This window comes from Actinia tenebrosa, unplaced genomic scaffold, assembly GCF_029948245.1.
Source record: "Actinia tenebrosa isolate PJP-AT-01 unplaced genomic scaffold, QUT_ActTen_1.0 PGA_scaffold0__85_contigs__length_37466705, whole genome shotgun sequence".
Taxonomy (NCBI): domain Eukaryota; kingdom Metazoa; phylum Cnidaria; class Anthozoa; order Actiniaria; family Actiniidae; genus Actinia; species Actinia tenebrosa.
The window spans coordinates 18266847-18282006 of NW_028292569.1; the positions used below are offsets into that span (position 1 = coordinate 18266847).

General features: G+C 37.2%; 3 protein-coding genes across 3 annotated transcripts in view; all 3 read left to right on the forward strand.

Moving 5' to 3' along the window:
- Positions 1–7216, forward strand: part of LOC116299904 (3'-5' exoribonuclease HELZ2) — a 31089-nt gene extending 23873 nt beyond the window's left edge. Inside the window, exons 21-26 of the mRNA XM_031708622.2 lie at positions 403–695; positions 1465–1791; positions 2967–3188; positions 5383–5542; positions 5922–6089; positions 6603–7216. Coding sequence (XP_031564482.2) covers positions 403–695; positions 1465–1791; positions 2967–3188; positions 5383–5542; positions 5922–6089; positions 6603–6697 — 1265 coding nt within the window. The 3' untranslated portion in view covers positions 6698–7216. The remainder of the gene's footprint in view (positions 1–402; positions 696–1464; positions 1792–2966; positions 3189–5382; positions 5543–5921; positions 6090–6602) is intronic.
- A 2732-nt stretch (positions 7217–9948) lies between these two features.
- On the forward strand, positions 9949–12019 carry LOC116299902 (transmembrane protein 218). Its single transcript, XM_031708620.2, has 3 exons — positions 9949–10210; positions 10404–10512; positions 10900–12019. The coding sequence occupies exons 1-3, from the start codon at positions 10104–10106 to the stop codon at positions 11050–11052; spliced, it is 369 nt and encodes a 122-aa protein (XP_031564480.1). The 5' UTR covers positions 9949–10103; the 3' UTR covers positions 11053–12019.
- A 456-nt stretch (positions 12020–12475) lies between these two features.
- LOC116299913 (8-oxo-dGDP phosphatase NUDT18-like) lies at positions 12476–14935 on the forward strand. The gene has a single exon (XM_031708630.2). It carries the CDS (start codon positions 12600–12602, stop codon positions 13599–13601), a length of 1002 nt encoding a protein of 333 aa, XP_031564490.1. The 5' UTR covers positions 12476–12599; the 3' UTR covers positions 13602–14935.
- The last annotated feature ends 225 nt before the right edge of the window (positions 14936–15160 follow it).

The following is a 15160-nucleotide window of genomic DNA, read 5'->3' on the forward strand; positions in this document are numbered from 1 at the left end:
CATGGACTTGCCAATCTTTTACCGGTTATAGTCTCACCTCTTCTAAGCATCATCGAGCTGCAGTTTGTATTAAAAAAGCTTTGTATATATATGCTTTATTGATATGAAAAGTTTCCCATGATGCTCAGTGATCTCAGCTTTCTAGGTTTTTGGTGACTAACTTTATTGAAATAAGTGTATACAATATAAAGAATGTTATAAAGATGTAGATGTAAAAAGAGAAGGATAAAACTAGTTTTTAAAAATCAATGAAGGTATTGAAAAATACCACTTGCACTATGATGTTTTTGTATGGACGCAGCACACGCTCGATGAGGATTCGAGAGATCAGTACTTGACTTGGACTAAACCTCTTTTTAATAGTCATTTACTTATTGTTTTACATATCCTCTTATCATTTAGAATATCTGCTTAAGATACCCGGAATGAAGGGCAAGATTCTTCGCGTGCACGGTACACTTATAGAGGAATCTGAGTATCCCATTCCCAACAAGATTAACGTATCCAAACCCACTGCAAGTGATGATGAACTCAAGATTCCAGAAGGCGAAGTTAAAGAAGTTTCTCTTCATCATTTCATAAGGAGTGAGTTGTCTCCATTCGCCACAAAACTAAGAGAGAAGGAGGACGATTTCAAAGAAGCAAAGAAACGAAAAGAAAGGCCAAGTGAGGAAGAAGTAGCAACATATTGTGATGTGAGTGAATACTACAGGCTAAGTTGTCGGTCATCCTGTATATTTTACCAAACAAAAAGTGTTATTTTAATGATTACTTGCATATTTTCATTTCTCAGGTCACACTATTTCACACTATTCGCTTTTAGTAGTTTGTAACAGTTGGTTACTGCTCTGAATGCTGCACAAAACTTATGTAACGTGCTGCTTCAATTAGCCGTTCCGAGCTTGAAGAAAAAGCTGGTTCGAGTTTGTGTTTCAACGCATTGTGTTTATGTTTAAGGTGACGAATTGGCGCCATCTTGAAAATATTTCCCCTAAAACAGCCCCACAATGCACCGCAATGCCAACTCGACCCAGTTTTTTCCTCAACCTCGAAACGGCTAGTCAGCATAAATAAATACCATGAATAACTAATGTTAGGGGCAAATACTGCCCAAAGTTTTTAATCACCCATGTTTTTATCTATTAAAGACTTGCTATTTTGGCTGGTAAAATTCACATGCGACGCTGGAAATGACATCTTTAGCTACGGATTTCAGTCCTTACTATCAGGGTTAAAGCTAGTTCATAGACTTGGACTTTGATACCTTAAAAACGGATATTACGACAGAATTGTTTCAGTAATTCCAAAAATGATTTGGTTTCGATCTGACAACATTTCTGAATTTATAACTTTGCCTCTCAGCCATTTGTATATGAAATTCTTGAACATTTAATTGATTGAAAAATTTGACAAATAATAATGCAAAAATAATAATTTAAATTTAAATAATGGTTTTATATTTAGATAATTGCTAAAGCTGAAGAATGGGCGATCACGAAGTCTGGCAAAGAGATAATACTCTGCACGTGTTCTCGAGCAGGCAGTAAAACAATCACTGAATTGTGCAATAATATTCAGCAGTGTATTATCGATGAATGTGGGATGTGTACGGAACCAGAGGCTCTGGTCCCCATGACGTCATCCAATGCTAAACAGTTCGTGCTGATTGGTGATCACAAACAACTGCAACCAATCATCACTGATAAACGTGCAAAGAGTCTTCAGCTGGATATATCATTATTTGAACGACTTGCCAAGCAAGCATGTATGTTAAGGATGCAATACCGAATGGTACGTTGTGCATACAGCTACTTCAAAAGAAAAAGGATTGGCGAAGGTTTCGTTGCATTCCATTCCAAAGAGTCTCATCGATGTGAAATCTTCTAAATATTGTCTGAATGTGTTTAATTCCTGCATAATTTCTTGTGTTGACAAATGAATATTATACGTTGTGCAACATGCAACATGCCACTGCAACGTGCAGCATGCAACATGCGCCACATGCAACGTGACACATGCAACGTGCTACATACAACGTGCCTCATGCAACATGCCACATGGAACGTGCCACATGCAACATGCCACATGGAACGTGCCACATGCAACGTGCTACATACAACGTGCCTCATGCAACATGCCACATGGAACGTGCTTCATGCAACATGCCACATGGAACGTGCCACATGCAACGTGCCACATGTAACGTGACACATGCAACGTGCTTGCTACATACAACGTGCCTCATGCAACATGCCACATGCAACATGCCACATGCAACGTGCCACATGCAACGTGCTTGCTACATACAACGTGCCTCATGCAACATGCCACGTGCAACATGCCACATGCAACAAAACTTTCACCATCCATTTTTGAAATAGCTGTGTTATAATGGTTTGGTTGCGCTGAGTGCCGCACAAGCTCGACGTATGTACCGCGGGAAAAAAAATATAAATCCTTTTTTTTTCTTAGTTGTTCTTGTTATTCTTGTTTATTACTTTAAAAAAAAAACATATACATTGCTTGTCCAGTCACTTTTACTTCATTCGAATCAGCTTAACGAAAGTTAAGGATTGGCGAACTTCATTCCTCAGCCTTTTTGATTAAAATTCTATGCTTCATCATTTTATAATGATAAAATGTTTTTTCATTCCCGGCCGTAATTTACCTTCACGTGCGGAACACAATAAAACCAAGCCAAAACTTTATGACTGTACTTTGTTTAAGTAAAAAATAGATAACTTATATTCCATATTACCACTCTTTCACTGCTACGTGCTGATTGAGACAAAAGTCGCGACAGGGAAATTGGGCAATACACTTCTGTCAATCAAATAAATTGGTTGGTAACTTTATATTCTTTGATTGGCAGCAGTGTATTGCACTATTTTCCTGTTGGGATTGTTGTCTCGATCAGCGCGTAGCAGTGAAAAGAGTGGTAAGCTGTAAAACGCATCTTTCTTCAGCATCCATCGATCTGTGAGTTTCCCTCTAAGCAGTTTTACGAAGGCATGCTACAAACATCTGACATCGTGACGTCCCGCAACACAGCTAATGTGCAGATATGGCCTGCTTTGGGTACAAGAGTATGTTTCTGCCACATTGAAGGCGTAGAAGAATCCTCTGTTATATCAGCTGTTGACAGTGGAGCTGACTCTAAATACAACATGGACGAAGCCAGGAAAGCTGTAAGTTCAAATGTTTGCTGTCTTTAATTACGGTCTTCAGTAGTTTTTATGAAGAGAAGAGAATAATACATATTAGTATAAACCTACTAATGTTCTATCACAAATCCTGCCCTCTGATTGGTTGAGCGACTAGTGGTGTATTAGTGATAGACCCCTAGTAGAGAAAAGTGCCAGTTTTGAAAATCAAAACAACACAGAGAATCCATTATTTCAATCAGATTTCATAATATTTTGTATCAAGGGAGCATAAATAAGAGAGGGAAGGGAGCACGGGAGTAGGGTAAGGCGAAATTTAAACTGCATCCGGTTACTAAAAATAGCCCAACCGGGAATTTACATGGCGCGCGCGTTATTAAGAAGTTTCCCTCTCTTATTAATACTCTCTCGTTTGTATCCATTTATTTGGACGATTAGTAGGTTCGGCCTCATGCACTATTGACTCGTACACCATGAAGGCGAGAGGTCTAATTGTTAAATAGTCCTTAAAGGTGGTGTTACACGGGCCAACTTGCAACGCTGATTTTTCGCGCAACGCTGTTGCCGTTGCCGTGTAACATAGCGCCGAGGACGATTTTTCGCGCAATATCTCACTCTGCAACACGTTGCAAGCTTTTGATCTGACTACAAAAACTTGCAACACAAGATGACGAATTTGCAGCAAATCGATGTGTGTAACATGTCCATCGCCGATTTGACGCGCAACTTTGCTCATGAAAGCGAGGCTTTCTTGTAAACAAACAAAATGGCGGCTGCTGTTTAACAACCAATTCCTCGTCCAAACATTTCTTTCTCTTCTCCTCAGTTTATCTTCGCCAAAATCAGCTAACACAAGTAAAAGTATCAAACTTGCGCGTCGTCGATAACAAGAGTCAAACGCCATTTTGTTTGTTTACATGTTGGCAGCGCGTGGATTGAATACTAAAGTGAATGTTACGCGAAAAGTTGTTCCCGTGTAACATGTTGCAAAAATTCGACACACAAATGGCACAATAGCGTTGCACGAAAAATCGGCGTTGCAAGTTGTTCCGTGTGACACCACCTTATTGATGTTAACATTGGATGACATCTAATTGCCTTGAGGTCGACTGAAATCCATTAAATTCGACGTCTAATTCAAACGTCGCATTTAATTCTGCCGCTCACAACAAACATAATCTAGCTAAAGTACTATCAAGATTGTTATCCATAGCCGCTATGATATTGAGCCTTTAAAATTGATGCATTGCATTTGACGCGATGAAAGTTCGACATTTGCCTCAACGCCGATCTTTTGCTGTCTTGTATTGTGCGACTGGCTTTTTTTCATTTTTATTCGTATTAAATATTGGTTCAGACGTCGCACTTCTCATGTGCGAAACGCAACTACTAGATTCGACGCGGCAAAAGTTGTAGACGTCTGAACTGGACCTTTAAGCACAGACTCCCACAGGTGGTTTCTAATTGACATTAAAATCGCCAAAAAAGATATTTCCCCAATCTCGTACCCAGAGCCCTTATTTCTTACTGCGCATGCTCGACGAAATAATTGGGCTCTGGAAAACTCCAAACCGGAAGACCCAGATTCTGGGTTTCTCGCACATGCGCATTACATGACAGACTAGGTAAATTCAAAATGGCGGACGATGTTCAACGAGCATGTGAATTTGCGCTTGAAAAATTAGGTTTTGAAGATGGTTTTCAGTTAAATTAACTCCGAAAATATCTATTGGATGGACATCAATACAATTTCCATTACAAAACCGGCAAAACTTGAAAAATCCGGCCCTACAGGCTTTTTTGGTGTACTTAATTCGAGACGCCATCTTGTTTATTTTTCCTGTAATTTTTACTTCCGGTATCTTCCTTTGTTCTCGAGAACCAATCACAGCACAGGAAATATTGGAGTTTTCCAGAGCCCAATTATTTCGTCGAGCATGCGCAGTAAGAAATAAGGGCTCTGGGTACGAGATTGATATTTCCCCTTCTCCCCTCTCCCCCAACACCACCATCAATATTATATTAGATAAATCGTTCATTAAACATCTTTGCGTTACTGAGTCGTAAGACTGAATTACTAATAAATATAATAAGAAAAAACTATCAAATAGTATACATACACAATAGATTCAATACATTATCATTGTCTGGAATTCAATCCTAGTTTATAGCATCTTACGATATGCTACTAATGTGTTATGTTTATGTTATATTTAAGGTCTATCTGGCTAAATATCTGGTTAACAGCCACAGACAACAGATAAAAGAGAAGAATATAGTCATCCTGACGCCATACAGACAACAACGCAAAGTCATTCAAGATCTTCTTAAAAAGGCTGGCAAGGATATCCTTGTTACTACTATCATTAAAAGCCAAGGTCATTAATAATTATTATTCGTATTATAACTGCGCTTTTCATATTTCCTAGTCGTTGCATTGTGATAGAAACTATTTGATGGAGAGGAAGCCAAAGCTCCAGAAATCTGAACGTACTGATTCTGAAAATACCTGGGACACAGAAACATGATAACTAAGCCCAGAACCGGCTAGTCTCCTACGCAGCCGCTGTTAGGGTCGTCACGCAACGCCCACTCCCAAGAGCATAGCGTGACGACAATAATAGCGGCGGCGTAGGAGACTATGAACGTACCGGCGTGTGTGTGTAAATTATCTCTCCAACTCGTAAAATTACCATTTTTCTATATTAGACATACTTTTTGGCTAATTTTTTTTTTTAACATCTTTTATCATTATAGGAAGTGAATGGGACTATGTAATCTTGTCATTGGTTCGTTCGCTTCCTGAACAAGAATTAGAACCTGAACCATCGTCATCATGGCTCGGTGAACATCTTGGATTCATCACAGATGAACATCAGATTAACGTGGCCCTGACACGAGCTAAACATGGACTTTTCATCACTGGTACATTTAGATCATTAATATTGTTCAATAGCCTGCGATCTTCTATAATACTCAATTTGTTTTCAAGACAGAAGCTAAATATTTCGAGTAATTGAGTGACCAAGCTTCAATCTACTTCGTGCATACACTTTCAAATGTAAAAGCGCACGTCAAGCCTAAGACAATACTTTCAATATTGAATCTACATGAAGGGAATAGTTGAATGGCATGCCAAAAATAGACCACTATCATAAGCACAGACCAAGAAACTGCAAAGAAAGAAATCATTATGCATAAGCTGAAACTTTAATTGGGCTACTTGTGCACTTATAATCTTTTCCCAAACAGGATTGGCGCGCGTGAGCGTGTGTGTGCGGTAGTGAGGAGGAAGGTAGACTGGGTTTTCAAAGTCCCATTTGCCTTGGAAACGTTTGTTTGTTTGTTTCGGGGGTTCGCGGTCTTGTTCGTCTCAATTTCCACATATACCATGTTCTAGTACTTAACTCGTATACTAAAACTCTTTTTCTTCAACAGGGAATAAAAACTTACTATCGTATGACCCAATCTGGCACAGCCTTATACAGCACTGCGAAGAAAAGAAGTGCATTGTTAGTAACTCGTGGCCTTAGCATCACTGGCTTGCCAATCAGACGGTTTTGCGTTTTTACCTCCTTAATCGAGGATCCGCCATTTTTTCCCCAGTCGAAGTATGAACCTTTCGATAAGAAGATAAATACCTCGTTTTTATGGTGTTGGAAATATACGAGTCCATATCATATATATCTTTCTCAAAGAATTAATATCGGTCCGCGTGAGCGTTTGAGCCTCGCGAATACCCTCTTGTTATAACAATGACTTCTTAGAAGACTTTCTTTTAAATGTTAACTCAGCAGGGCCCGGTTGTACGAAGGGCTTTAGTAAATAAATTTATTGGATAAAAGCATCGACTTATCCACTGTGTAAGGATTTATCCATTGAGTAGCGCTATCCACCCTTCGTGCTACCGGGCTCTGATGTCTTTTATTAATATTATTATTTTTGCTCGACATTTCTTTGCTTGACATGTTTTAAATTAATATTTGTTATACATAGTTTTTAGTTTTATTTGGAAAAACAACTTTTACGATTATTACAATAATATCATTACATTTCTTTTCTCTACGTCTATAAATATTTTAATTATACAGCTTCTCATAAATCCCATATAGGTAACTGTCCAATTATTTTCTTAATTGCACAGGTCTTGTTGATATGGGATTAATTAGGCAGCTATATAATTAATAGGTAATGGGATTTCATGCTCCCCAATCAAGAAATAATTAGACTCGAAAAATTCCTCTGACTGACAAATTGGCGGACTCGGCCTACGGCCTCATCCAATTTTGTCAGTCCTCTGAATTTTCCTCGTCCAATTATTTCTTAATTGGACAGCATGGAGTCCTATTAAATATACTAATTTCAATTCGGTGCGGTTTGGATAAGTTTTAGATTTAATCATTAGGATAATGAGTACCACATTTTCTTAATTGGCGGGGACCGGGGACGGCGGAGCGTAAATCTGATTGGGGGGCTAACGACCGCCAAAGACTAACTATGAGACTCAATCTAGCCAATTACTCGTCGACCAAAATTGGGACGCCCTTGCAATTCGTCGAGATAAGCAAAAAGCAACACTAATGTATAAGACAATGCATAAGCCAAGCCAACGTACATCCAAAATCTCTTTGATCTGAAAAAAACTTAATTACAAATTACGTAATCAGGAAAATACATTTTTATTTCCTAAGCCTAATACTGAGTATCTTAAGAATTCTTTTTGTTATAGTGGCTCTTCACTGTGGAATAGCCTTCCGCAATCAGTGAGAGAGACAAAAACTATCTCACAATTCAAGAAAAACATTGAAAATGTGTTTTCTTAATGTAAAGACTCCCACGGCCTACATGTATGTAAAGCATGTATATTAGATATCTGTATTTAGTTAGCATTATATATTATATATTATTTTAGCTGTAATTGACTGATGTATTTTACCGTGGTTAAATAAAGATTCAGATTCAGATTCAGAAAGACAGAAGCATCAAGGAGGTTTTCCCCTCCCCCCGAAAAATATTGGAATTGAGACCCTTTGGAAATTTAATTTCCCGTGTCTTGAGGGGCATTTGCAGCATATTTATAGCATTAAAGTTATGATTAAAGTAATGCAACATAGCGGCAATATTATTGGCCCCATTCCCCCTAGCTCCGCGGTCCCTGGCATGCTCGTCTTTTCTTTCCTTTTTCTTGTGCTGCAAATTTCTATTTAGACTCTTCCACAGTCTTTCGCTCGTCCGTTCCGTCTCCACGCTTAGAGACTGTAACGGTACAATGACCGAAAGGACTTATGGGTCTCGAAAACTTGGACCCGGCGTGCTTTGGGAACCAAAATACTCGTCCACAGTCTCACTCGTTTCAATATTTTAAAGATGGCGGCGAAAACTTTGGTTCCCAAAGCACGCTGGGTCCAAGTTTTCGGGACCCATAAGTCCTTTCGGTCATTGTACCGTTACAGTCTCTAAGCGTGGAGACGGAACGGACGAGCGAGAGACTGTGGAAGAGTCTAATTTCTATTTGGCGTAATGTTTATATGAAGTTTCTATTTTTATTTCGTTTTCTCTAATTTTCGCACAGTGTTTATAAACATTAGCTGGTGATTTTAACAATTGTCTATTAGAATAACAGACGGATTTCTGGTCATCGATTAAAACAATTGGTCTTTTTCACGCGGCAGCCATACTATACCCCACTCTAAAGACAAAAACATATTTTACTAAATAAAGTTTAACGAGAGTACTAGATAGTCGTGTGACAAGTGTTTTTCTTTGTTATTTTCAAGTATATATGAAATTGCAATCACAAATTATCATAGTCGGAAGGGTTTCGGAAAGCAATCAGACTTCGAATGTTAAGCGTGAGGTGTTGGAATGCACGACTTTGGAAATATTCTGGACAATAGAAAGGCGTAACGATAAAGACAAAGTGCGAGTGAAGAAAGCTGTCGCATATTTAGAATTAGGATACAAATGTTTACGGAATTGAGAATATTATTTGACGGTTTTAAATTATTTCAATGAACTTGAAACTTTAGGGTATTTAAATATGTTATCTAAAGTAACTGACTTGGAAGTTAAAAAAAAATTCATCATCGGATTATTGAGTTTGACCGTTTTTAGTAAAGACAAGTGAGATCTTTGACAAGATATCAAAAGGCACAACTTTACTAACTAGGCTTGAAATCATATTTCTCGAAATCGAATAACGCGATTGCTTTCCATTTCTCAGAAGGACTATTGGAATAGTAACACAACACTATGACCCCAAAAAAAGCTTTTCCCAAGTCCAAAAAGGAAAGGTTTCGATCATATGAACTAATTGCTTTGGATTGTTTACATTTTTGTTGCCCAAAAGTTCCGACGGCAATTATTTCGAAACGCTTCCATACAAATCTTCGAAACTTCGTTAACTTGAAGACAAACATATGAACTTTAAGTTCTGTTAAACAATTTTTAAAACAAACGTCTGATTTCGCCAAAAATGGAATGTATAAAAAAATGACATGACGTCACTGTATTGCTATGGTAACTCCGATCATGATAAATTGTATATCATTTAAAACTTGAATCTATCTCTAGACATGTCATAATGATTTATTTGAATTTAATTTATTGGCAGCGACGCAGTTTCCCTTCAAACTTCGAAGGTACGCCACAAGCAAAACCCAGTCGAGCCACCTTAATACGCATAACGCAACACTCAGTCTTGTCAGTGGGACGATGAGAAGAACAGGAAACCCAATACTTCCACGAGTTTGCCTTTTCAATCTTGTCAAATATACAAAGCTTGGGCTTCCTGTGGTTTAAAAGCAAACCCAAAATTATGGCGGCCATCAGTCTGTTAAACTCTACTCTCACCTTCCAAGATTTACGAAAAAAACCTTTTTAATCCAGAGTTTTAACTACAAGTAGTCCTCCGTTTCTTTTAGGTATTTGCACGTCTTAATGGCGCTTGTTCTTGGTGTTGGTGTTGGGCTTTTCGTCCTTATTTTCTTCTGGGTTCTCGGTATTCTTGGATGTGTTTCGTTGTCTAGAGCAACAGGAGGACTGAAGTAAGTCATGGAAAAAAAATATTTTCATTGATTATTCTTTCATATTTTTGTTCAAAATTTATTCTTTAACTTTTGATAAGGCTTTAAGATCAAGGATCCTCAAGCTTTATAGCGTAACATAATTCATTGGCTAAGTTAAAAAAAAAGTCAATGACAGATTAAAACCGTTCAAATCGTTTTGTTTATTCGACAGGAATGCAGTGTTCGGAATTGGTTTTCTTCTTATTTTACTCACAATAACCATGCTGTTTTACCCAAGAAAGACAAAGGAGGAAGAACTAGCTGGAAGTTCAGGCAAAAAGGTACAACATTAGCCATTACATTATATAGGGATTGGAATTTCCAAGAGGTGGGTAGGGTCTGAGGAGGGTATACTGTGTAGAACCAGAATATATCCATACCTCCCCCATGGAGGGGGATTGGAATTTCCAAGGGGTGCAGGGAGGCTCTTAGGAGGGTATATTGTGTAGTACCAGAAAATATCTATACCTCACCCATGTAGGGGGATCAGAATTTCCAAGGGCTAGGGAGGGTCTGAGGAGGGTATATTGTGTAGTCCCAGAATATATCCATAGCTACTCTATCTATTATATGGATTACCATTACATTTACTCTTGACCAAGGGGTTTTACAGTAATATACTAGGACCTCTCTCACTTTTGTTACCTCCATTTTGTATTTATTTTCAGGTGGAAGTTGACTACATGATCATTCCAAGGACTGTTTTATTTTCCTTTATTTGTGTGTTTGCTGTGGTTGCTTTTGTTTTTGTGTTGATATTCCACTGGATGGAGCCGATTTATTCTCCAGCACTTACCACAAGAAAGACTTACAGCTTCTAAAATCCCAGAAAAAAAGATAAAAAAAAGAAAGAATGAAGGAAAGAATGAAGGATCTGTTTGCCTTGGGAACAACTTAATCATTACAGCTTTGAACTTTCTCAGAAAAAAAGTAGAGAAAGAAAGGAATAAGAAAGAAAGAAAAAAAAACAGATAATGAAAGAAATAAGAGAAGAAGGAAAGAAGTAAAAGAGAAAAAATAGAAATAAAGTATAAGGCCAAAGAGGAATAAAAAATGAAGGAAATAAAGAGGTAATGAAGAAAAGGAGGAAAGAAGGATTTAGGAAAGAAAGGGAAAAAGAAATAGAAAAGGAATAAGTAAGGAAAGAAAACAAAAAGGGATAAAAAAAGAAGAAAAAAAGAAAATGAAAAATATTAGAGGAAATGAAAGACAACCTTCAGCAACCAGTTTTAAAGCATTCTGATCGTTTTTCTTGCATTATCCATGTAAATATTATAGTATTTATGATGTTAATATATGATAACATGCTATTTAAATATGCCTTAAACTTTTATTGGAAATAACATCTCATGACAATGATCATAGTAATGATATTTATTTTACAAGCCAGGGTAACATAAGTTATGTTCAGTTTTGATATTTTTATTTTCTGCGGGTTTTTTTTGGCTCCAAATGATGGACAGATGCTTAGTGCTGTCAACAAGAAAGAAAGCTATAATATTTACTTGTGATTCAGCTGATGAAAATAATGCTGCACAAGACTATACACTTGGCTCCAGTAGCCTGCATTCGGCTGAACACAGGCTAGGTTCCAGAGGCTTTAGGAAGAATCATGAGGAGTAAGAGGAAGAGGAAGGGACAGGAAATGTCTAATGCCGAAAAGGTCAAACAAAAGACTTGCAATAGACGACTTGCACTAACAGGTCACGTGACCCCATCCCCCTTTAAACAAGCAAATGAGTCAAAATGAACTCCATAAATAAAAAGAGCACCTAAAATTTTGTAAAAGGGCGAAGTTTCTACTTTCACATCCCCATAATCCTTTGTGTGTTTGGGGGGTAACCAGAGGGTAAAAACCCACTTATTTTGCTGAAGGCTGATCTGACAATGTTGACAATACCTTGTTTGGTATCCAAAAATAAAATGAAGAAGTAAAAAACAGAAAAAGATAGAAGCTTGAAGACGTTTAAGGTAAATTTTAAACATTTTTTCGTAAGTCAATACATTTTCTGTAAGACCAAAACTCTTGATGATCTGTACAAGCAAAAATAACTTGGAATAAACTGATAATCAGTATCGTACAGATAAAAGCAGGTATAGTATAAATTCAATTAAGAAACCTTTCGATTTGGGACAGTTTTTTGATTGGTTACCCCCCAAAGACGCAAGGCATTATGGGGATGTGAAAGTAGAGAATACACAGTAGGTACCTAGTATGTTGGGATCCCTGTGGCTGGACTCCAAACTCCGACATCCACGACATCTCCCGGTGAAATATGTTTTTTCCGGTTTCAGGCCTGCGGTACATTCATCAGAATCAGTTTTTCAAGAAAATTAAACTCATAAAAGCAAAAATTAAAATCACACGATGGATCAACTATTTTCAGAGCTAAAGGAGATTGTTTTAAAAGATCTTTCTAAAGAAAAATCAAGCGATTCGCCAAGAAAAACAACCAAAGAAAAAGCGAAGAAAGATCTCAAAACTGGAGTTGAAGTCGAATTTGATAGGCCACTTGTTCTTAAAGCGGATCTCTGTTATATTGTATCGGCTGTTATTATTGAGAATGGAAAGGTGCTAATGATGAAGGAAGCGAAGAAATCGTGCCGAGGGTTGTGGTATTTACCGGCAGGACGACTGGAGAAAAATGAAAGCCTGATTGAAGGAGTGAAACGCGAAGTTCTCGAAGAGACAGGGCTACATTTTGAGCCAACGTCTTTAATTTCCGTGGATAACTCAAGGGTTTTAAGCTGGCAGCGTTTTAATTTTACAGGCAATGTTACAGGAGGGAAGCTGAAGACAATCAAGGATGAAGACAAGGAGTCAATGGAGGCAGGATGGTTTGAACCTCAAGAGGTGTTTTCCCGTTCACTTCCACTTCGGGCCCCGGATATCATCCCTCACATTAAATCAACGCTGAAATGGAAAGAAATGAAAGAAAGGGATCCCATTTATACTTCTCTTCCAGTGCCACTACCCCACGAGAGAATCAAAATTCAAGTTGTTTTAGTTTCATGTGATGGTAATAATGGAATCAAAATTTGTCTCGACAAGGAATACAGCATGGGATTTTTGCATTGTACCCCATCCACTCTCTTCTGCTCAGTGTATGATACTGTATACACCATATTAAAGCGAGCACTAGGGATCGACAAAGTTGATTACCAACTTCATGGTATCATAAGTATAGAACATGTCGGCAAACCCCACGGGGCTGCTGATGGTGCATGTCTCACACTGTTAGCAGAGTTCATACCTACTTCACAACCAAAGCCTTCAAATCCTGGCCGATATTTTTGGTTGGAAGCTGACGAAAGACTTAAAAGCAGAATAAGACAGCTTCTTGAAAAAGGCTGTGTTAAAATAGTTTAATTAAGTGGCTAACATAATTATAGAAACTGTGTAGGACATGTATATTTTTGATTTTAAATTAGTTATATACATGAAATATTTCATTTGAAATTTACCACTAATGCTACTATACATAGGTGCTATAGGAGCTGGTCATTGATTAGATGGGGAGAAGGGGGGGAGGTCTGATGCATTTTATTCTTGTTCTGAATATTTTAAAAGCCCCCAACTTCCTCCTGATGCAAAAAATGTTGTTCCCTTAATATTTCACATAAATCGATAGTGTCCTCCTTGAAAAGCTTGCACAAATTTTGTGACCATCCTTTCAAAGTTCCATGAAAAATATTGACCCCCTCCCCCCAGAAAAAATTTTCACTCCCCTCTATAGCTAAAAAATAAATGATCATTTCCAGCATACAGGCAATGCAGCTGTAGAGCTTGGTCACCATTTCTTTGGGTATCTGATAACAAAGGACCTATATTGAAGTCTTTCAACTAAAATTAATATGTAAATTTATTTTTTAATCAATCAATCAATCAATCTTTATTGTGCTCAATAGTTTACAGATATAAATAATAATAGTTGAAATTGCAGGTGATAAGAGCACAGCCAATTAGAAATAGCAATAGATAATCAAGCTAAGTGGCTGGGCCATGCGGAGAAAATCTATTTGTTGCTGATTGACTAAAGCAATGGTTAAGACAAGACAAGACAAAAACAAAAAACGACAAGACAAGATAAGCCGGTGACAAGACAAGACATTAGACAAGACAAAATGGGCTGTGCTCCTATCAGCTGGACTAGAAGTGCATCATAGAACTATCAATAATTTGATATTATAGAGGTTTTAAGATTTTTTTTTTTTTTAATCATGATTATAACTATTTTGTTTGCTATATATTTACTTCATTTATCTGTTTAATTGAATTGAGAGTAAATAAGAAATGAAATAAATGAACAAACAACTCAGACAAAAGAAAAAAGAAAGAAAAGAAAAAAAATAAAATAAAATAAATTCACTTTTTTGAACCCTCAATATAATGATCTTGTAAAACTAATAAAATAATTTAAAAAAATGGAAATTTGAGAAAATATCTAGTTCGAAATATTATGCAGGTTAGCATACCAAATTGTCAAGCATTATCTCAGTTATAAAATGCAGGAATTTGTTTTCGAAGACGTCTTCGCTTTGAGTTTTTTTTGGGTGTTCTGAACTACACTATGTTGTGCTAGTTGGAGAGCTCATGCATGGTGGGGAGTAGATCCACGGGGTACCGTTATTCTAATCAATTTATGTTACCTAGATAGATAGATTAGTTTGCATTTGTATAGGTCTTAAAAATTATTCTAAAGAGCATATAGACTCATTTTATGCGATTTTATGAATCTATTATTATTATTAATATTATTAAAGGAAGGAAGGATGGAAGGAAAGAAAGAAAAAAGGAAGAAAGGAAGAAAGAAAGAAAGTTAGAAAGAAAGAAAGAAAGAAAAGAAGAAAGAAAGTTAGAAAGAAAGAAAGAGAGAAAGAAAGAGAGAGAGAAAGAAAGAAAGTGAGAAAGAAAGAAAGAGAGAAAGA